The sequence below is a fragment of the Oryza glaberrima genome, chromosome 8 (assembly GCF_000147395.1).
Source record: "Oryza glaberrima chromosome 8, OglaRS2, whole genome shotgun sequence".
NCBI lineage: Eukaryota > Viridiplantae > Streptophyta > Magnoliopsida > Poales > Poaceae > Oryza > Oryza glaberrima.
The window spans coordinates 23,139,839-23,162,277 of NC_068333.1; the positions used below are offsets into that span (position 1 = coordinate 23,139,839).

Sequence of the window (22,439 nt, forward strand, 5' to 3'; positions counted from 1 at the left end):
GCTTAAGGTTATCTTTACATGTATATTGGAGAGTCCCAGCATGATATTGAATTAGGCCCCGTTCAATTCAACTTATTAGCTGATTAGTTGATAAGTTGATACAAAGATTACTTAAATATTAAAATAAAGTTAACAAATGCTTATAAGATAAAATAAAAGCATGTTAAAATCGTACTATTTAGAAACGTGACAAGTATAATCCATACCTCCATTAGCTTAAAAAAACAGTGCCTTAAAAATTACAGCGTGAATTGAACAAGACATTGAAAATCAGTGGGCTATGCGCTACCGTTAGACTTGTCTACCGGAGATATATGCAACCATATGCATATGCCCACAATATTGCAGTGGGCGCACACTTGTACAAACACAATTGGCGATCGATTGGCACACACCACTCTAGCTTGCAATTAGCATGCATGCATTTGACACATCCCCCACGCATGTCTCAAGGAACAACCTACCACTACTCTACCTAGCTAGCTTGTACTTGTGCTATACTCCATTATTATTATTACTACCATCTAATGCGCTAAGGATGAGAAGATATAATAACTGAATTTGAAAGTGATGCATCATGTTAAATTCTCTGGTATGGCGTCTCAGTCCATTGCACCACATTTCCTCCCCTACCTTGGTGTCACAATTTTACCTCTAGCTAGGTAGGTAGGGGCACTCCTATATACAGAGCTTGGGACCATGACCATCTTCAAGGAACCCCCGCCCATTGGATCGCAAACGTGGCACAGGGATGACATATTCAAAAGGTTGTTATTATATACTCCATTCGTCTCAAAATAAATTGGCTTTTAAAGTTTAAAATTTGTTTTAAAACAAATTGAACCACAAATCAAGAAGTTCTATGTATCTCTACCGATCCACCAAACTACATTTTCTATTAATGAAATGTGCTTTAATCTTTTTTACTACTAGAGCCTTCTTAGGCTGCGAGGAATCTATATATTTCAGGACGGACATAATAAATACGCATATAGAACATGTGTTTAGTCATGAGCCACACTTTCACATCTTCTTTTTGGTCATTGTGCCATTTGTGAGACTAGTAGTGGGGCGAAGCTAAGCTAGGGTTAGGTAGAGAGGGGCGTATACGTGCGTGCATGCATATGAGCATGAGCTAATTAACTCTCCTCGATCATTTGCTTAATTTCGGTGTTGTATGCATGTAATGGTCCATATCGACAATCCGGCCGGTTCAGTACTATGTCATGTGTGTCCAGGCCAAGGAAATATTTTTACAGAAAAGATAGCAACATTGCTAGCATCGCGTGCGACTACGTACGCTTGACTCGTCTGCAGGTACATGTACGTTTGGTTGGTTGGTTGGTTGATGCGGCCACGCGCATGTGAGATCCCTCCCCCTCTCCATGTACACTTGTTTGATACTACCTCCATATTTTAATGTTTTACAATTCGTCTTATTTAAAAAAATTATATAATTATTATTTATTTTATCATGACTTGATTCATCATCAAATATTCTTTAAGCATGACATAAATATTTTCATATTTGCATAAAATTTTTGAATAAAACGAATGGTCAAACGCGTTGGTTGAAAAGTCAACGGCGTCATACATTAAAATACGGAGGGAGTACTATTACTATTCCCTCCATCCTAAAATATAAACATTTTTAGCATAGTGACAAGTTAAATATTTTTAACTTTGATTATTAATAAAAAAATAAAAAAGATTAATCACATAAAATTGATGTTACTAGATTTGTTATTAAACAAACTATCATAATATGCAACCCATTTTATTTAAAACATCTTATTTTTATAGATATTGTTGGTCAAAGTAGCATCTCGGAGACCATGTTAGGGTCTAAAAAAGCTTATATTTTGATATGGATGGAGTACTTTATATCAGCTTTGATCCTGCTAGGGAAAGATACATTATTTCCGGTTGACAACCCATTTTAAGCCCATTTGTATGATCGAGACGTACAATCCCGAACTAAAAATAGGTATTTTTAGTCTAGGTTAAAATAACCGGGACTAAAAATCATCTTTGAGTACCGGTACTAAAGATTTCTTTTTCACTGCATTTTTTTATGACCACTCTTTTTTTAAAGAAAAGTTTATGTGTAATTAAAAAAAGAGTAAATTGTAATTTGCACCAGGACATATAATTTACGCTAGGTTGAACATGTACTTTCACTTTTCATTTTGCACCAGGACATATTGAAATAGGTTTCGCTTTATACCAAGTTACTTCATAATTAATTAAAATCGAAGGGAGATCTTATAAAATATGATTAGAATTCTATAAATATTCTTGAAACTAGCTACACAGTTATTAAAAAAATAAAATTAAATGGAGGAAAATTACAATTGGATGAGAAATGTAGATAGTCAGTAACATTGAATGGTGTAGAGTTACAATTGATTAGAAAGAGATCGTTAGTGAATAAGTTAATTATATTTTAAAACAAATTTTAAAAACTAAAAATTGTTATATTTTAGAACGATATTTTAGGATAGAGGGGAGAACTTAGATAGATCTGCTCAGCTGTGACGCCAGGGTGGTCGTCATCTATCCGATCTTGACGTAGGTGCCAACCGCGTCGAGACGGCGACCGGAGCGCGCGTGGAAGCCGAGGATCTTGCCGCCGCCGCCGCCGGCGGCCGGGAGGTCGAACGCGACGCCGTCCTCATGGCCGAACGGGCCGTACGCCCGCATGTTGCTGACGAAGGTGAGCGACCTGACGACGAGGTCGCCGTCGAGTCGGCCGTAGTGCCCCGCCACGCTCGTCAAGTACTCGCCCGGCTGCAAGCTTATCTGGGGAGAAAAATGAAAAACAGAGAGAAAGTTCCATCACGAATTTGAGTGAGATCAGATTGTTTCGAAATACAACATCAAACTCTTCAAATTTTGAGTATCAGTGTCGGCAACTATTCTAATTAGTAATTAACATAGTGGCTCGTATAGACATATATTAGTATTGACATTAGTGATCAAGATTACATGAGAAAAATGTGTCAACGTCTCAAAGACTGGAGTACTTGTTTATTGTTACCAAAACACTAAACCACAATTTATAGGTGTTAAGTGAGTATCCAGCTAGTAAGAATATGAAAAATGCTTATAGTTTCGAAACTAAAATAAAGTTTTAAATTATTTTGGGAGCTAAAGATTCTCGGATTAATTAGATGCAGCTACCAAAAGAACTACAAAAAGAGAGTTAATTATCATCCGGATACAACAATGTCCTCCTTCCATATTCTAGCACTACAACGGAACGGTGGTAATTAAGAATTTAGGGCTCTGTTTCAGGTTCGTTTTAACTTTGGTCAAAATCAAACGGTTTCGATCAATTTAAAAATTTATAGACAAATATAGTAATATTTATAATATTAAAATTAGATTCATCAAATCAATAATTGAATATATTTTCATAATAAATTTGTCTTGGATTGAAAATGTTACTAATTTTTTTTACAAACTTAGACAAACTTAAAACAGTTTGACTTTGACAAACGTTTTATAACCTGAAACGGGGTAATTAACAACAAAATTATAGTACAATTAAGATCGTGTATACCTTCTCCATTCTATAAAAAATAAACTTCTAGCTTTCACATTCATAATCCAAAGTTCCACGATTTTTTTAAGGATAAATGAAGTAGAGTAATGTAGTACCTCGGAAAGTGTGCCACCAGGGCCGCCCCACAGGTCGGTCCACTCCTCGTGGCCGTTGCGCTCGTACAGGACGGACATGGCGTCCACGGCGGCGCCGTGCCGAACGGCCACCCTCACCACGCGACCCACGCCGCGCATGTCCATGTCCCTCGCACCGCCACCGTCGCCGCCGCACGGCCCCATCCTCACCACCACCGCCGACGACGACCCGCCACCCCCACCCTTCTGCATCTGATCAATCCGTCGGTCACCGGAGCTGGAGACGACGATGCATGCAATGTTTCGCATCCTGCATGATCGAACGAAGATCAGTATGTATACACACAGGAGAGCCAGACATGCGATGGAGTTCGTGGAATCATAGAAGAAGTCAACTAGGGTTCGTGCTTGGCACTACTTGTACCATTTCGTATGCACGTTTGTTTGTTTGTTTGTTTGTTAATTGTGTTTGCATTTTGTATATATAGGTATGTGTTGGGAGGAGGAAGGACAGGACAGGACAGGCAATGCCATCTTGTTGACAGGCTAGCTGTCCAACCATTTTCTTATCCATTTCTTGAATTTATCCATCTCACGTTTAATCACTCCCTTTGTTCTATATTTTACATGCGTTTTAATCAGACATTTATAGTGAACTTTTAAATAATTTGAATGGTCAAACGCAATAAAACTCTACAACTCATATATATTTCCAAATGAAAGTAATATTATTGGTCCTATAGCTCTCCAATGCAATTAAGGAGTGATTAAAATGTTGATTATGACGAATACTCTGCTTTGTGCTCCAATCGGCCCACCCTGGTATATGGCCCAAGCCCGCAACACAACAACAACAGTCCATCCTTTCCAGGCCCGTGAATCGACGGCCCACGCATTTTTCAGCCCATTTGCTCCAATCCTAGAAATAAAAACAAAACTGAAATTTTCCCCCAAACAAATACTGAAGACTCATACACACCAGTTTATTTTATCTACTCGTATATACGGCACTACACACATACAATCGCAAGTACGGTCTTTTTAACATACGTAAAAAAAAGTTAGGAATAAGTTAATCCATGAACTACACAAAATTCATAGAAAAAACTGACTCAACACAAGAGGTGTCCTGTATCCACCGATTTCAAGTATGAACAGTGAAATATAGTTGTGAGGGAAGATACAAAAGGCTAGCACACTTTTGCAAGAAATTGACAAAGTTGGGGATCATGAATTTTTCAGGTAACAGCACAAAGCAGTCCTCTCAACTATTCATTACCAGCAACTATTCTTCTCTCACTTTGTATCTCAGTGTCACAGTGTGTACCAGAGTAACCAAACCAAAAAACAATTTGGATTACAAGTTTACAGATAATAATAATAATATTAATGAACAAAAAACCTTCATATCACAGTGAATCCAATAATAATAATGTACTAAAACCCCTAGCAACATCCAAACCGGTTTGACTGTTTCTGATCATCCTTCGAATCACCCTCAATGCTTACCCTATTGAGGGATAGCTCCGCCTTGTAGGAGTCCGAATTCAAGATCTTCCTGCTCACGTTGCTGTAGATCTCCTTGATTACGATCTCGAAAGCTGTCCTCACGTTTGTCGAGTCCAGAGCAGAGGTCTCCATGAAGAACAGCCCTTCAGCTTCAGCAAGTGCTTTGCCTTCCTCTACCGGCACTTCACGGATATTATCCAGATCACACTTGTTGCCCACCAACATCTTGGCTACCGTCGTGTCCGAATGTGCTGCATTGAATATAAGAACAGTTATTCGCTACTCCAGCCAAAAAATACATTTCTACATATGAATGAAAAGAAGCTATATTCAGATAGAAAAATCTTGTGGAACAAATGCAACAGCACACAACCATAAGTGCAACTCATGACTTCTTGTGAGTGGGTGGTGAGCATGCATGGAACAAAGCTGTAAAAGCATCAAACAAGAGAAGACAATAGCTGTAGCACTATAATACTATATGCGTCTGTCACTCTGATGGCAAGAAACCAAAGCTTATGCACGACACATTATTATGAGTGCATAGTAAGTTGCTTCCAGAAAACAGTGAGTATTACTTGCTTTGGAATTATTAATTAGAGCTCTTTTGAGTCCTCCCTTGAAGTCTACCAAAAAAGGAAGAGATTCTTCGGAACAGAGAACAGAACATATATATAGTACAATATTAATTCCTGACGAACAATATTAGACTTCTTCAGTAAGCAAATCGATAACAGATAATCAAGGATATCCTTAGTAGTTTAAAGGGTGCAATAAAGTAGCATCCAAAAAAATCATAAGGGAGCATACATAGACAAACATAGCATCATCTTGAGCGCTCATAAGATAACTTACTAGGCTACAAGTTTATGATCAAGATACATAGAACCAAAATTTCACTACATGTAAGGTTGTATGTATGTTCACGAGCCAGTGAAGGACACTACAGAAGGATAGATGCCGACTGAGAAAATACAGGAAGAAACACACAAGTAATGTGCAGTTTGACAAAATTGTGTTCTGGAGTATTCTGAAATTTCTTACAGTGAATAAAAAAAACTAGCACACAACATGAATTATTACAATGTATCATCCTGAGGTTCATTGCATTACTAGCTGACTGTTGGTTAGGCCACAGTTTGTAATTTGGATACATTTTGTACCTGCCTCATAAATTGCATTAGTACTGTAGTTTTGCTTTACACAAAACTTTACCTTTCCAGATAAGAGTCATGCATCCTACATAAAGGATACATAAAAGGGAAGGACCTAGACAGTACATTACTGCATTTATTCCATGTTGGTTCCAAGTTCCAGCACAAAAGGCTAAATTTTTGCCTCCAACAAGAGGAAAGACGGAACCAAAAGGTTCCCAACACAAGCACAAAGGTCGTGTGCCGAACTGCCGATTTATCAAAGTAGAGTACTAATAGTGACTGAGATCATGATCTTATCTGTAAATCCTATTGTGAGTTGTGACTAAGAAAATCGGTATCCAACTATCCATGATTCATGCTGCTTCAACCATATTGACAAAACTTAATCGGAATAACCGGAGGACATATATCACTCATAGGGTCAAGGCATTTCTAGCAGGGTCAATATTGCACGAACCAAGACAGCAATTACTACGCTTAACATCTCAAGCACTGATGAACCAACTGAAGTTAATCAGCTTCCTCACTTCATAAATCTGCAAACCTACCTTGGACACCCAAATAATTTGGTACCAAAAAAAATTGTCTACAATCACTACACTCCCAAATCAGTAAATCGCATAATCACACCACACCCTCATAGTGGTCCTCGCATTCATTCCTGGAACATTCCCCCACACACCACTGCTGCCTAAGCATCAAGATTCAGATCCAGATTCAGACCAGGTCCTGCAATCCGTCCGGTGTGTAGCGACACTCCTATCCCCAAAACAACCCATGCAAATCACTATCTAGTAGGAACCCAAAAATGGTGCTCCCTTTGTTCGCAAATTTGACAGTGAATTGTTAACTAACACTAGTACAGCTCCCTTTCGAAGAACAACGAAATTAACAAAAAAGAATCAATCAGATCTATCCATACGCGTGGTTGGCAAAATAGCAGTGAGAGAACAGGTTGAGTTAAAAAAAATAAAAAATGTTGAAGGAGGAGGAGGAGGAGGAGTGTATACTGTTGAGTTCTTGGAGCCAGCGGCCGACGTTGTCGAAGGTGGAGCGGCGGGAGATGTCGTAGACGAGGAGGGCGCCGAAGGCGCCGCGGTAGTAGGCGGAGGTGACGGCGCGGAAGCGCTCCTGGCCGGCGGTGTCCCAGATCTGGGCCTTGACGTCCTTGCCGTCGATGTCCATGCTCTGCGTCTGGAACTCGACGCCGATGGTGGCCTTGGAGTGGAGATTGAACTCGTTGCGGGCGTAGCGGGACAGCAGGTTGCTCTTCCCCACCGCGCTGTCCCCGATGATCACCACCTTGAACAGGTACTCCTCCGTCTCCCCCTCCGACTCGTCCCCCATCCCTCCCTCCCCTCCGGAATGCGAATGAGCTCGAGCTCGCCGCGGCGAGGCTTTTGACCGAACACGAGCGCTGCTGCTCTCGCGGCGAGAGGTAGTGAGGTGGTGGGAGAAGCAGAGGAGGTGAGTGGGAGGCGAGTGGGACGCACGCACGGGTGGAAGACGGCGAGGCGGGTGAGGCTGACAGGTGGGGCCCACTGCGTTGTGAGGTTGGCGGTGGGGCCGGGGTGTCGGTGACGCGGAGGGGTGGGGGGTGAGGAGGATGACGGGTGGGGTCACCGGGTTGGGAGGAGGTAGTGCGCGCACGCCAAGCTTCTTTCTGGCTGCTTTGTTGAGTTGGCGCCTCGTCGTCGTTATCGTGCCGACCAGACCAACGCGGCGACCGCGGGCCGCGGCGAAGACAGCTCGTCTCCCTCGCCGCCGGCCGCGTCAAAGGCCACTTCGTTGTATTAATATTACATAATATTTTTGTGTTTTTTAAAATATTACATAATAAATAAAATATTTAATTGATGGGTTGAAACAACTCATACAATGTAATGTATTGTTTTGTTTGTATTGTTTCGTAAGTAGTACTTTTAAGGGATAAATTGTAAAACTCATTTTATCTAGACGAAATGTTCTTGTCATGTTATAAAAAATGCTAACATAGCATCTTATTTAATAGGAAAAATTTGCCACAGGACACGCAAAAAACATGTAATTGGCTGAGAGACACCGTTAAAATGTGACACGGCTGATAGACACTACAAAAACGTGTAATTGGCTATAGGACACCGGTCGCATTATTTTATTATTTCTGGTTCAAAAGAGGTGAGATATTTTTCTAAATGCCCAGATTGCCCCTTTTCTTTCCTTCTTTAAACACCAGTGGGTCCCATATGTCATAGACAGTGTAGGTTTAATCTAATTTTTAATAGGTTTTTAACCACCTGGCCTCACGCATCATGGACTAATTTGTACCTAATTAATAGGGTGATTACTATTTGCTAATCATAAGTGGGGCCCACATTGCTCTCCTATCCTTCTTCTTCCTCACACACGCGGCGGAGCGGAGGAACGGCGCGCGAGCAGCGCGACGGCCCGAGTAGGACGGTCGGTGTCGACGGGTTCCTCAGCGGCGGCGGCTTCAGCCTGATGCTGTGGAAGCACGGCCTCGCCTCCGACCTCGTCGTCGATGCCAACATGGTGAACGCCGAGGGGGAGGCTCCTCAACAGGGCCGCCATGGGGGAGGGCCTCTTCTGGGCCATCCGAGGCGGCAGCGGCGGGAACTTCTCCGCGTCGTATTGCAGAACCAGAACGCGCAGTTCGAGTCCCTGTACCTCGGTAATCGGCACACGCCTTGGCCTCGTCGCCGCCATGGCCGACACCTTCCCAGAGCTCGGGGTGACGGCGAGCGACTGCATCGAGATGATGTGGATCCAGTCCGTGCTCTACTTCGCGTTCTACGGCACGGGGAAGCCATTGGAGATGCTCCTGGATAGGGGCACTAGCAAGCCGGACAAGTACTTGAAGGCCAAGTCCGACTCCGTACGTCCAAGAACATGCCCAGCCAAGTCTGGGAGACCACCTGGAGCTGGCTCCTCAAGGACGGTGCTGGGCTGCTCATCCTCGACCCCTACGGCGGCGAGATGGTCCACGTCGCGCCAGTGGTGATGCCGTTCCCGCACCGGCAGGCGCTCTACAACATCCAGTACTATGGGTTCTGGTCGAAGAGCGGGGCGGCGACGGAGAAGCACATGGGCTGGATCAGAGGGCTCTACGGTGAGCTGGAGCCGTACGTGTCCAAGAACCCTAGGGGCGGCGCAGTAGCCATCGCCGCCGTCACAGGATCTCTCGCCGTCTGCCGCTCCTGGCGCGGGGGAATATGGCTGCGGGGGAATATGGCTCCAGGGGCAATCTTGTCATTTTGAAAATTTTCCACCTCTTTTGACCCGGAAATAATAAAATAATGCGACCGGTATCCTACGGCCAATTGCACGTTTTTTGTAGTGTCCATCAGCCGTGTCACGTTTTCACGGTGGCTCTCAGCCAATTACACGTTTTTTGCGTGTTCTGCCTATTTAATAGGCCCTTTGTTTCATAATGTAAGTCAAATTTTTCCTATTTAATACTCCATTCGTTTCATAATGTAAGTCTTTCTAGCATTGTACACATTCATATAGATATTAATGTATCTTTTTTTATAAAAGGGTTTTTTTTTTACCCGGCCTCTACATCCAACTGGATATATACGGCCATTGAAATAGGAAACTTAGTCCCGCAAACAACCCAATCTGAAATTCGCTCCTTTGGAGATTTGAACTCAGGACCTTGGGGTACTACTCAGGTCACTGCAACCACTAGGCTACATGCCCTTTCGTGGATGTTAATGTATCTAGTCACACATGTGTTAACATCTATATGAATGTGTGTTAACATTTATTTGAATGTGGACAATGGTAGAAAGTCTTATATTATGAAACGGAGGAAGTAGGAAAGAAACTCTTATTGAAAGTGGTCATACCTTCATCTGCAGGTAGCTAGGGGTCTCTCTCTATTCCATAAAATACTTAATCCTAGCTACAAATCTATACTTTCTATATAGTTGATATCCACTAACAATTATTAGAAGCTAAATCTCAACATGCAAGCATGCCACATCATCACCCACTAGCAATTACTATTCTAGCCTATTTTAATCCATACAAGCATGATACATAATCTACAATATTATATTATAGAGATCAACAAGTATGTGTCAAATCATCTTCCTCACATTATTTTCTCAACATTTCAACTATCATCATTTCTACAATATTTAACATATATTTATCCATGAATCCCGCAGCAAAGCGCGGGGTATCACCTAGTTTCAATATATGCGTGTATAGATTCATAGCTAGGATTGATTTTTTATTAACTTTTTTTTATTTGATGGAGCAGTATTTGACAGGGCTCAAACTCCTAAATCTACATCTACGTCATTTCAATACAATTACTTAATTTCCTTTTCAGCTGAAGCTAAGATCATTCTGTTAGATTCTAACTTAAAAAAAAAGGGTGAAGTTGGAGTTGAGGGGCCTATTTGATAGAGCTCTAACTTCTAAATTTAGTTTCAGGAATTGGGTCTAGAATAGGGTTATGGAGTAGCCTAAATCCAACTCCACCTTTCTAGTTTATATTGTGAGAATGCTCCACCCAACTCCGCTTTCATTTTAAATAGAGCTGAAACTGTTTGGCTAGAGCTAGAGCCGGAGCTGTAGATGTGCCAAACAGGTCCGAAGTTTTTAAAAAATATTCTGATTTCTGGGTTTATTGCTCGCTCACATGTATGTCAGTGAGAGATAAGTTGGGAAATTCTAAATTTTATTACATGGAGAAGATATGTAACTAGATGAACATATTATATATTGCAGGAATCTGGATGTTCAAAGCGTGATTAATTGTCTTATCGACCACAATTATTCAAGAACCGAACCACACGACATGCACGACGTCCAAACTAAATTAAGTGCCATGGCATTAGCATGCACAAACTTTTATTAAAACCACACCCGGGGCGGCCTCCATCGATCGGTCGATCACAACAACAATTACGCATGCATATGCTAGCTAGTTAATCAGAACTTAGAGGTGGCAGATGCATCTGTAGTGGTAGGCGCTGTTCATGGGATCGCCGGCGTCGACGGGGACTTCCTGCACGCTGCACCGGCGGCGGCAGCCGCGGCACTCGTTGTAGGTGCACGTCGGAGCCCTCGACCCGATCGCCATCCTCCTCGCCGCCGCCGCCGCCGACGCCCGGCTGCTCCCGCCTCCCCGTGCTTCTCCTTCTGATGATGATGATATCTCAGTTTGGGCCTAACAAGAAACATGGCAAGAACACAAAGTCAATTAAACTGAAGCAACTCACCTAAGGCTATTCGACCTTTAACATCATCTTCGTCACATTGGTATGCATCTTTTACTTCTTATTATCTTATATATATAGATCCTATTTTGAAGAAGCTTAAAATTCTTAGAAACTACCAGTCGGTAGTCAGTTTCTAAGAATCTAAACAATCTTGGTTTCTTAGCTTCTAGTTTTTAGTTCTTTTTTTTTCTCTAACCTTATATTTCCATATATTTTATCAAAATCTAAGTGAGAATATAAACTGTTTGAAGACCTAGAGACTTTTGAAGAAGATGCAGTGGTTAGAAGCTCTCCATGACATATATAGCCATGTATACTCGATCATGGAGCTACAGCTAGCTTGCTTTAGATTAGATGCATCAGAGAGATCGAGCTAGCAGAAGTTACGTACGGGCAGACGTACACTTGTTACCACCGGTACTTCTTCTGTCGTCGACGGCGAGAGTACCCGAGCAGCAGCAGCTAAAACGACACCAACTTCTGTACAAAAGCATTCGAGGAATCGAGGGATCAAGAACGCGATCGAGAAACATTGATTCATTTGTCAACGATACATATATAAGCCTGCAAATTAACTTCAAATACTCACGAATTATATATACCTGCAGTAATCACAAGAGTGGCAACGATCAGGAGAAGAAAGTACAGCAACATCTTCAGTTTATTCGTTCCTGGCTCAGCGGCCATTTTGCTATTCCAACCTGCCCTTTTTTTTTTCTAGCAATACACACACACGTAGGCAAAATCAACAAGAAGAGATCGAGAGATGCTAAGCTTCCTGCAATATAAACGTACAGATATGAATCATGGACTCTTATATATATATAGGTGCATCTCATATAGATACAGTTGTCTGAAGATGTGATCAGAGGAAAAAGGATATGAGATGATGCATGAATGCATGGAAATGTGGCATCAATCGGCGACAGAGAAGGCCGATGCATAGTGCACGATTTGTACGTAGTACGATTCTAGCGGATTCCTGAAATTACGTCGCAGGCGTGCAGCAACAGTATCCTTTGGATGCTTTTGGTTCTCTGAACCTTTTTCACCTTACCTTTCATTTAGATCGATGGCCGAATGAGAAGAACAGACAGCTGGAAAGTAATTTCTACTCCCTCCATCCCATAATATAACAATATAGGACCGGCTGTCCAAATTCGTTGTACTATAAAATGTCTCATCCGGTCCTAGTTTGTTATATTATGGAACGGAGGGAGTAGCTTTTGATTCACAGGGTAGTGGGATATGTATAGAATAATTGAGTAATGTCTGCTGCTCTCCGTCGTAAAATGTAAGAACTTAGAATCGGATAAGAAATATTTTAATACTATAAATATTGATAGTAGTAATACTATGATGTAAATAGTAGTAGTATTAGGATGTCTAGACACGTAGTAATATGATGTATTCTATTTTATCCTAGTTTTTTATATTTTAAGACGAACATAGTATTTTTTTTATAAGATAAAAATTGGTTCCATTGTAAAAAAATGAGAACCATACAAGGTCTATATAAACCAACCCTACGAATAGACTAAGATCATGTCCTTTTCTTCAACTTTCTCATTTTCTATTAACGCATTTTTCAAAACTGTTAAACGGTACGTTCTTTTTTAAAAAAAGTCTATATAAAATTTGTTTGAAAATTCAAATAAAACCATTTTCAAGTTATGTCTCTATAATTTATTTCTTTGATATGATCGTTTTTATTCTATATTAACTTTAAAAAAACAACTCTCCATCTTTGCTAGATCTCAAGTGTCCGAAAAATTGTAAAATTGCAATCACCTAAAAAATATATCAAATTATCATGTATAAATCTAGAAAAAATAGAGAAATGATCACACTTAAATGCAAATTAGTAGTAATTGATCGAGTAAATTGCATCAGCGATACACGAACTTATCAGGTAGGTGCAATCTAGTACATAAACTTATAAAACACTTATTTTGATGTATGAATTTGTCTAGTACGTGCAAACCAAAACCAAAATGGCACGACAAGGCTGATTCTTCAAAGTTGAACATTACAAATTATTACATGACATGCTTGGTGCACGTATGGCAGAATGGTTATATTTATAAATTTGCTTTCTACTTTATCTTACTTTGTTTCTATTCCTTGCATCGTTACTCGATTTTTTATCTCTTTCTTCATGCAATCAATATGTCTTATTATATGTTTTGCTAAACAGATCTTTATCTACGTGATATTTTTGTGAGACACATGTTTACATAGCATTCAAATCAATAACAAAAACAGTAAAATTAACCTTGCCGTACGATTTTGGTCTTGTTGGCATGCACCAAACAAGTTCATGCAACAGATTGCATTCACTTGACAAGTTCGTGTACTACTGATGTAATTTTTTCCCCCATAAATTTGATAAAATCTAACGAATTTTGATTAAGAAAAAAGTTGAAGGATTTATAATATGAAACAGAGGGAGCACTAAGTAATTAAACGCAGCGACGGAATTTTGCATGATAAAATTAACGATGTCAAGTACTATTTGCGTATAATGGTTAGCCACCTTGTGTGTCAAGCTGCCATAAACACCCCCCAATCCCCATCAACGATCTTTGGAAGAATCCAGCGTCATGTATATAATAAAAAAAGATTGGAATATATATATGGTGGTTTGGACGACAAATTGAAACGCTGAGATACAACACAACGATATGTTTCATAGATCTTGCAGTACTGTGTATACACATGCCCAGCTCGGACCCAAGAGAATCTATCAAGCACGTCTTCCCTGCACATATAATGCCGTGAGAGTGTGGCTCCACTGTTTTCCTTTTTCGATCATATACATGACATACATCTAGCTAAAGTGCGCCTTCGTTCTAATTTAACAAACGTTTATATAAGACGAACCTTACTTAATTTAAAAGCAGTCTCTCACGTGCACACATATGTAAATTAATATGGACATAGATTTAACTATGATGAATGATTAATACAGTTATTTACATACCAAGCTCGTCAGTTCCATTCCAGTGAACATTCTGGGTTGGATCTTGGAATTAAACTTTCATGTACGAGCTGATACGGCCATATGGGTGTACTATTATGTGCTTCAATATACAATATTTTTACATTAATTATATCTAGAAGTGGTAATAATAGGAGCAAAACGTTAAATGATTTTGCTTCCTGATCGATATTGAGGATCGACAAAGTCACCACACTATCGGTGGATATGTTACCTATCATTAAAATATATATATATATATATATTGTAACCATAAATACGAGCACATATTTAAAGTTTAGAACTTAAACCTGGATAGGTAAGTTTGAACATAGAGAAGATAAGCAATTAAAAGCTAAGCTCATTTTGCTTACACCCTAAATTTAATGATGGCCGCCAAACACTCCAGCTTTTTATCTAGCTAGATCCTGAAAAGTTATAGTTGTGAAATTTAGAAAATAAACTAGAAGTTAAAAGCCAGTATTTTTAGACTCTCAAGCAATCAAATATTTATCAGAATTTTAAGCTTCCTTAAACAAATAAGCTATATACATGTTGGTGACTCGTCAAACAACAAATCAACAATCGCAAGGCTCCAAGCGTGAGCTAGCTGTACTCCTATAGTCCATTATAATTATACATACTGCAGCTGCGCCGCGTGTTGATCATGTGGGTCCACGCCGTCACAGAGAAAAGCTGTAGAACGTTGCAGATGTTTTTTTGGCAACACTAGTCATACACGTCGTCGCAGTGTTGTTGACTCTAGCTATAGGCCGGAGTACTCCCCATCTGCAAGCATATGGCGCGAAGATCGCGACCAAAGCGCGCCCTCATCTGCAGCGTATCTTTGCATGCCGCTGTTCATCAACAGCAAACACACAACACACGCTGTTCGTTTTTTCACTTCTTAAAATTTCCACGTACTTACTACCGTGCATCGATCGATCCGTGTCAAGTCAAGTGAAACAAAACCAGGGCTCCCTGCTGCAACGTGATGAGGCCGGCCCTAGCTCAGCAGGGGCGGCACAGTTCTGGCATCGACAAGAAGAAACCAACAATGAGAAAGCTCCAAAGACCAAAGCTAGCTGCTATAGCTTGCTTGATCCAATCGGCAGGGACGACGACGACCATGACTCGGATGCCTGTAACACAGGGGTGGCGATCTAGCATGAAAATTAAGGACGGGATTTCAAGCCTGTATTGCTCACGCGAGAATCATGAGTCCCCGTGAAGTTCTCACTAAATCTTTTCTTTTCCTTGCTATACGCAAATGAAAACACGGGCTATAGTTTTATCTAATTTATTTAGATATATTGTTATTTCTGGTTAGATCTGTCATTGGTCGCATGGTAGAGGTGCTCAGGTAAATAAGCCATAGACGCAGTGATGAGCCGAGCAACAGTGTAGCAGCAGCTAGCCAGGCAACTGGGGCCGACCTACCTTGCAGGCGAGCGAGCAGCGGCGATGGCCAGCGACGACATACGTGCTTGGCCGGCTTCTGCAACGACGACGGTCGCGGGGAGCAATAATTGTGGGGAGAGGCAGGCATACGACTGTACGAGCAGAGAGAGAGAGACCCGGAGATCTGAGCAAATGCCGGGTGTGGCATTCGAATTACTACAGTAATATGCATATGTGTCATTGACATATGTGGGTTTCATGTGTTTTAGTCCTATAAGTAAGTGACACCTACCAAGTACTATATATACAGTACAATATAGGATTTATATCAATTACACACGAAACATATATTTTTTTCGTCTCGAAAATAAACAAACTTTATAAGAGCGGTGACACATGTGTACATGAAACTTAACCTTTTTTTAAAAAAAATATACATGCAACTTTGCTAGCTTTGTCTCGATGCGTCGACGGCCCTTGATTCCCTGACCAATCGTGCTGTGCAGCTGGATGCAATGCCTGCCTTTTACGGCATGTACAACAATAGGAATAAGTTTACTTTTTGATCCGCTAAAGTCATCGAAATATAATCCGTAGCCCTAAACCACAAAACCAGATATCTCGACCCCCAACTCTTAAAACCGGTGCAATTTGACTCCCTCGGCGGTTTTGAAGGGCGGTTTCGCTGATGTGGCACCTACATGGCAGTATTGACTCGGTCTTCTTTTCACGTGGCGTTGACGTGGCGCTCAGGTAGCATTAGAAATAAAAAATATGTGTAGGGCCTATTTGTCATCCACAAAAAAAAAAGGGTGGGACCCACTAACATGTGGGGCCCACATAAACCACTCCTCATCCTTCTCTTTCTCTTCAGCGAGCGGCGCCCGAGGGACGGGGCCTAGCGGCGGCAGCAGCCGGCGGGCAGCGGCGGGCGACGGCGGCAGGCGACAGCATGGGCGAGGCCAGGCTGCTGCTCGCCATCATCGGCTTCTTGGTCCTTCCCGTCATCTGGAGCATCCCGGAGACGCTGATCACGGCGGAGCTGGGCGCCATGTTCCCGGAGAACGGCGGGTACATCGTGTGGGTGGCGTCGGCGCTCGGCCCGTACTGGGGGTTCCAGCAGGGGTGGATGAAGTGGCTGAGCGGCGTCATCGACAACGTCCTCTACCCCGTCCTCTTCTTGGACTACCTCAAGTCCGGCGTCCCGGCGCTCGGCAGAGGCGCGACGAGGGCGTTCGCTGTCGTTGGCCTGATGGCCGTGCTGACATTGCTGAGTTATCGGGGGCTCACCGTCGTCGGATGGGTGGCGATCTGCCTGGGCGTCTTCTCCCTCCTCCCTTTTTTCGTCATGGGGCTCATTGCTCTCCCCAGGCTCCGGCCGGCGAGGTGGCTTGTGATCGACCTCCACAATGTCGATTGGAATCTGTACCTGAACACCCTGTTCTGGAACCTCAACTACTGGGATTCAATCAGCACGTTGGCCGGCGAGGTGAAGAATCCCGGCAAGACGCTGCCCAAGGCGCTGTTCTAAGCGGTCATCTTCGTGGTGGTCGCTTACCTGTACCCTCTCCTCGCCGGGACAGGAGCCGTCTCGCTAGACAGGGGGCAGTGGACAGACGGCTACTTAGCGGACATCGCGAAGCTGCTCGGCGACACGTGGCTGATGTGGTGGGTGCAGTCGACGGCGGCGCTGTCGAACATGGGCATGTTCGTGGCGGAGATGAGCAACGACTCGTACCTGCTGGGCATGGCGGAGCATGGCATGCTCCCTCGCCTGCCCGCCCTCTCGCCGCCGCTGCCGCAGCCTGCTTCTCCTGCCCGCCGCCGTTCCCCTCGTACTCCCACTGCCACGAGCCTCCGTCGCCCTCGCCCGCCCGCCCTCCCACCGCCGCCGCCGTCGCTCGCCGAAGATTGAGAGAGGGAGGTAGGATGAGGAGTGGTTTATGTGGGCGCCACATATCAGTGGGTCCCACCCATACTTTTGGTGGATGACAAATGGGTCCCACACATATTTCTTATTTCTAATGCTACTTGAGCGCCACGTCAACGCCATGTGGAAAGAAGACCGAATCAATACTGCCACATATGCGCCATGTCAGCGAACCCCTCCTCCAAAACCGTCGAGGGAGTCAAATTACACCGGTTTTTAAGAGTTTGGAGTTCGAGATATCCGGTTTTGTGGTTTAGGGTAAGGGATTAGATTTCGATGACTTTTGAAGGTCTCAAAGTGAACTTATTCCACAACAATAAGGCCAGATCGTCCAGCTGTTAATCTGTTAGACAGGCCGATAGACTTATACGGCCCATCAACCAAACTGTTCGAAGCCCATATAAGCCTACTAGCCCATTTAAGCTTCTCAGCTAATGGGCCCAATCCTAACCTTACACCGCCGCCGCCCACTTCGATCCATGCCGCCGCCCGCCGCCGCCGCCGCGTTGCTGCGCCGCGTCGGACTTGGCCTCGGCGCCGGCGTCGGCGTACGCGGCCTGGCCACGCTGCCCGATGCCGCGCAGCCGCAGCACCCGACCTCCAAGGACGCCTACTTCGCGGCGGTGCACCACCTCTCCACCGTCGTGCGCCGCGACTTCTACCTGGAGCGCACCCTCAACCGCCTCCGCCTCCCGTCCCCGTTCCCGTCGGACCTCGCGCTCCGCGTCATCCGCGCCGCCGCCCCCGCGGAGCCGCTCCACGCCGCGCGCTTCCTCGCCTGGCTCCGCGCCAAGCCCTCCTTCGCCGCCTCCGCCGACCACTTCGACGCGCTGCTCCTCCCGCTCGCCCGCGCCCGCCTCTTCACCCATCTCTGGTCCCTCGCCGCCGACATGCGCGCCCTCGGCCTCCCGCTCTCCCCCTCCACCTTCTCCGCCGTCATCTCCTCCTACGGCCAATCCCGCCTCACCGACCAGGCCGTCGAGGTGTTCAACCGCCTCCCGCGATTCGGCTGCCCGCAGACCACCCAGGTCTACAACGCCCTCCTCGACGCGCTCTGCGCCAACGGCAGCTTCGCCGGCGCGTACAAGCTGCTCCGCCGCATGGCGCGCAAGGGCGTGGCCCCCGACCGCGCCACCTTCAGCACCCTCGTCGACGCCTGGTGCGCCGCGGGGAAGCTCCGGGAGGCGCAGGCGTTCCTCGACGACATGGCGGAGCGCGGGTTCCACCCGCCGGTGCGCGGGAGGGATCTCCTCGTCGACGGCCTCGTCCGCGCCGGTCGCCTCGAGGAGGCCAAGGCCTTCGCGCTCCGGATGACCAAGGAGGGCGTCCTCCCCGATGTGGCCACATTCAACTCGCTCGCCGAGGCGCTTTGCAGCTCTGGAGATGTGGAATTCGCCGTGGCGCTTCTCGCCGATGCATCCAGCCGCGGCCTGTGCCCGGACATCTCCACCTACAAGGTGATGATACCAGCTGTGGCCAAGGCTGGCCGAATTGATGAGGCATTTCGGTTGTTCTATGCAGCTCTTGAGGATGGCCACCGGCCATTCCCCAGCCTGTATGCAGCGATTATCAAGGCGCTCTGTAAGGCGGGGCGATTCGCCGATGCTTTCGCATTTTTCGGTGATATGAAGTCGAAGGGGCACCCGCCAAATCGTCCTGTGTATGTGATGCTTGTTAAAATGTGTGTGAGAGGCGGTCGGTTCGTGGAGGCTGCAAACTACCTTGTTGAGATGAGTGAAGCTGGATTCGCTCCTCGTGCTCCGACCTTTAATTCTGTAGTTGACGGGTTGCGGCATTGTGGGAAGCATGATCTAGCTCAGAGGATGGAGCAGCTTGAGATGTCGATGAATGGGAATTGAATGGATTACGAACTGTATCCAGTTCTCTTTTTCCATTGGGCCTTGCAAATGGCATGGCAGTGCTCCTGGATTTCCAGGTATGATTGGAATATTGTTATTTCCTCTTCTTTTGATTGTATGTCTTGCCATAAGAAATGCTGTTGGAGCATGTCTAATATGCCTGTGATGTGCTGATGTGTTTGCTATATTTTGTAGTAAGGCCGCGGTTAACCTCACTAATCTGTTAGAAATTGTGTAGTGAAGGCAAACAGGATGACAGATTTGTGGTTGCATGCACAATAGATTTTAAATTTCTTATGTCCTGACACCTGAGGATGTTCAGCAGCATACTGGAACAAGTTCTTTTGCTATTTACTTAAACACCAGTTCTTGGCTTCTTGAAAATTCATGTGTCTTGAAACTGGGAACAAGTCACCACATATTATATTAGAGAACCTAGCTTAATGTTGTCAAAACCCCAGATGCATTTTTTTATACTAATTGAGATGCAATGTACTCCTACGTTTTGCATAGTATTTAAGGTAGACAGACTAGATAAGAATGGTAATATACTTCAGTGATGAGTTGCAATGCCACCACTAAAAATAAGCTCCATATTTAGAAATTCTTTAAATTCTGCGTGTTGCCATAAGTGAATCCTATGCCGTTGGATCATGCCTAATATGCCTGTGATGTGTTTGCAATATTTTGTACTAAGGCCACACTTGGCTTCAGCTAATCTGTTAAAGTCGTGTAGTGAAGGCAAACAGAATGAATAATCTAAGGTTTGTGGTCATGCCCACAGTGGGATTTAAAATTTTCATGTCCTTAGGATGTTCAGCAGCGCAGTGGAAGTGTGGAACTAGTGCTTTTCCTATTCAAGTTAACACCAGTTCTGGACTTGTCGAAAATTATTAGAGAACCTGGGAACAGGTCACCTTGTATTATTATTAGAGAACCCAGTTTAATCCAGATGCATTTTTATATCTAATTAAGATTCAATGTACTATATAGTATTTAAGGTAGACAGACTTGAGAAGGATATGGTGTTGTATTTCACTGTTGAGTTGCAATGCCTCTACTAAAAATAAGCTCCATATTTAGAATTCTTGGTTGCTTTAATTTCCCTTATTGCTGAATACATGATATTGTAGAAGGTCTCATGCCGTAATTGGTTCATGCATCTCTTGCACTGCATCATCAGCACTCTTTGTTGGAACTGAGAATGAAATTGCCCACTATAAATCAACATAGTCCATGAAATGGTGTTTTCTTTTGAAATCATTACAGATGTTGTGTTCTTTGTACAATATTGTGCATAGCTCCTAAATGCTGCTAAACTTTCTATTATGTTGTTGGCAGGATCTCAGGTTGGGCTTGATGAGGACTCCATAATTATCTGCAATCGATGGGGATGTTTGAATGTTGCACTTTGCTCGTGCCGTTTAGAATATTCTTACATTTGGATGTTCTAGAGCTAAACATAATCACGAGAATTGTGATGCTTCTATGGAATTGATCCTGCATCCAATAGGATAACACTGTAAATGAATCGATCAGACTGGCAGCAAGTCATAGAAAAGGGTGAATTCCTTATTGTACCAAAATTTTCATTTGGTTGCTGTTGTCTTGTGCATTAATGTAATTTTCACAATCTTGTAAGGAAGTGAGGTGAGTGTGGACTATGAGGAATTGTTGATGTAAACAGCGAAGCATAATCCTTGTGAACTGTGATTATCATTGGTTGCACTAAATAGCAGATTTAGGCATGCCTTCAAAACTGGGAAGTAGAGAGTGGGCTAAAGTAGGCACTAGGCAGTACTGGAATGTGGATACTGGATGTCTGGATGTTGAAGAAGGTGCAATCAGAACCCAAGATGTAAATGATGCAGTGAAGAGTGATGCTGACGATCTTGTTTTGTTCCCTTTTTCTTTTTCTCTTTTCTTTTTTACTTTCAGTTATTCTTTATGCTTGGTAATCAGGTCTTAAAGGTACCCTACTGTTTCTTACTACCAAATGTTAGAGAAACTGATTTTGCATGTATACTAATCAGCTCAACTTTGGAGTTACCACTATACCTCTTACACTGTGTTTCATCATATTCTAATCTTAGCTGCAATCTCAATGCCTTAATGCTTATCATAAGGCAACATTACATTGACTCCTTTGGAACTGTTCCTTACAAAAATTCTTGCAAAAAATACTTCACATTTACTCCTTTCGAAACTGTTCCTTATCGAAACTCTTGCAAAGTTTAGTATGACCTTAACCGAGGCACCTACAAACCGGGCACCTGATTTTTTTTTTCAAAAATAGGGCGCTGTTTCACCAAGTAGATCGAATATGTTTCACTAAATAGATCAAAAATGTTTCAGTCTCCCAGGTCAAAAAAAAATATTTCAGTCTTTTAAAAAGTTGAAACACAACCAAATCACCTCATGAAACATTTTGCTACAACGTATGAAATGTTGTTTCACCTTATATAAAAACAATGTTTTAGCAAATAGCGAAAGAATGTTTCAATTCTTAAAAAAAGTGAAAACATACGATTTGAAGCCATTCCAACACTTAAATTCCGTGTACATCAACAACCAACGTGTCCATCAAGATGAAAATATTAAATAATATCAAAATCCATTACATGATTCATACACAGTGAAACATCATGAGTACACTAGCTGAAACACTATTGGTGAAAAAAATATAAAACATATCCTTTTAATAGGGCATTTTCGTTGTATCCG

General features: G+C 43.3%; 4 protein-coding genes and 2 pseudogenes across 6 annotated transcripts; 3 read left to right on the forward strand and 3 right to left on the reverse strand.

Moving 5' to 3' along the window:
- Positions 1-2,360: 2,360 nt before the first annotated feature.
- LOC127782789 (jacalin-related lectin 19-like) lies at positions 2,361-4,041 on the reverse strand. Its single transcript, XM_052310057.1, has 2 exons — positions 3,664-4,041; positions 2,361-2,802 (listed from the first exon to the last, which is right to left on the reverse strand). Exons 1-2 carry the CDS (start codon positions 3,949-3,951, stop codon positions 2,557-2,559), a joined length of 534 nt encoding a protein of 177 aa, XP_052166017.1. The 5' UTR covers positions 3,952-4,041; the 3' UTR covers positions 2,361-2,556.
- Positions 4,042-4,876: 835 nt separating this feature from the next.
- Positions 4,877-7,772, reverse strand: LOC127782788 (ras-related protein RABA5c-like). Its single transcript, XM_052310056.1, has 2 exons — positions 7,319-7,772; positions 4,877-5,402 (listed from the first exon to the last, which is right to left on the reverse strand). The coding sequence occupies exons 1-2, from the start codon at positions 7,653-7,655 to the stop codon at positions 5,089-5,091; spliced, it is 651 nt and encodes a 216-aa protein (XP_052166016.1). The 5' UTR covers positions 7,656-7,772; the 3' UTR covers positions 4,877-5,088.
- Positions 7,773-8,789: 1,017 nt separating this feature from the next.
- LOC127783139 (berberine bridge enzyme-like Cyn d 4) lies at positions 8,790-9,566 on the forward strand (annotated as a pseudogene).
- A 1,427-nt stretch (positions 9,567-10,993) lies between these two features.
- On the reverse strand, positions 10,994-12,366 carry LOC127783240 (uncharacterized). 3 transcript variants are annotated; one of them, XM_052310478.1, is made up of 3 exons: positions 12,148-12,366; positions 11,937-12,022; positions 10,994-11,493 (listed from the first exon to the last, which is right to left on the reverse strand). In XM_052310478.1, the coding sequence occupies exons 1-3, from the start codon at positions 12,230-12,232 to the stop codon at positions 11,263-11,265; spliced, it is 402 nt and encodes a 133-aa protein (XP_052166438.1). In that variant the 5' UTR covers positions 12,233-12,366; the 3' UTR covers positions 10,994-11,262. The 3 variants fall into 3 exon arrangements, with proteins under 3 accessions (XP_052166438.1, XP_052166439.1, XP_052166437.1); XM_052310479.1 differs by having other exon boundaries at positions 11,949-12,025; XM_052310477.1 differs by having other exon boundaries at positions 11,937-12,025.
- A 4,485-nt stretch (positions 12,367-16,851) lies between these two features.
- On the forward strand, positions 16,852-17,841 carry LOC127783140 (polyamine transporter PUT1-like; annotated as a pseudogene).
- A 434-nt stretch (positions 17,842-18,275) lies between these two features.
- On the forward strand, positions 18,276-21,602 carry LOC127781337 (pentatricopeptide repeat-containing protein At5g18390, mitochondrial). Its single transcript, XM_052308280.1, has 2 exons — positions 18,276-19,792; positions 21,057-21,602. The coding sequence occupies exon 1, from the start codon at positions 18,291-18,293 to the stop codon at positions 19,713-19,715; it is 1,425 nt and encodes a 474-aa protein (XP_052164240.1). The 5' UTR covers positions 18,276-18,290; the 3' UTR covers positions 19,716-19,792; positions 21,057-21,602.
- Positions 21,603-22,439: the final 837 nt, after the last annotated feature.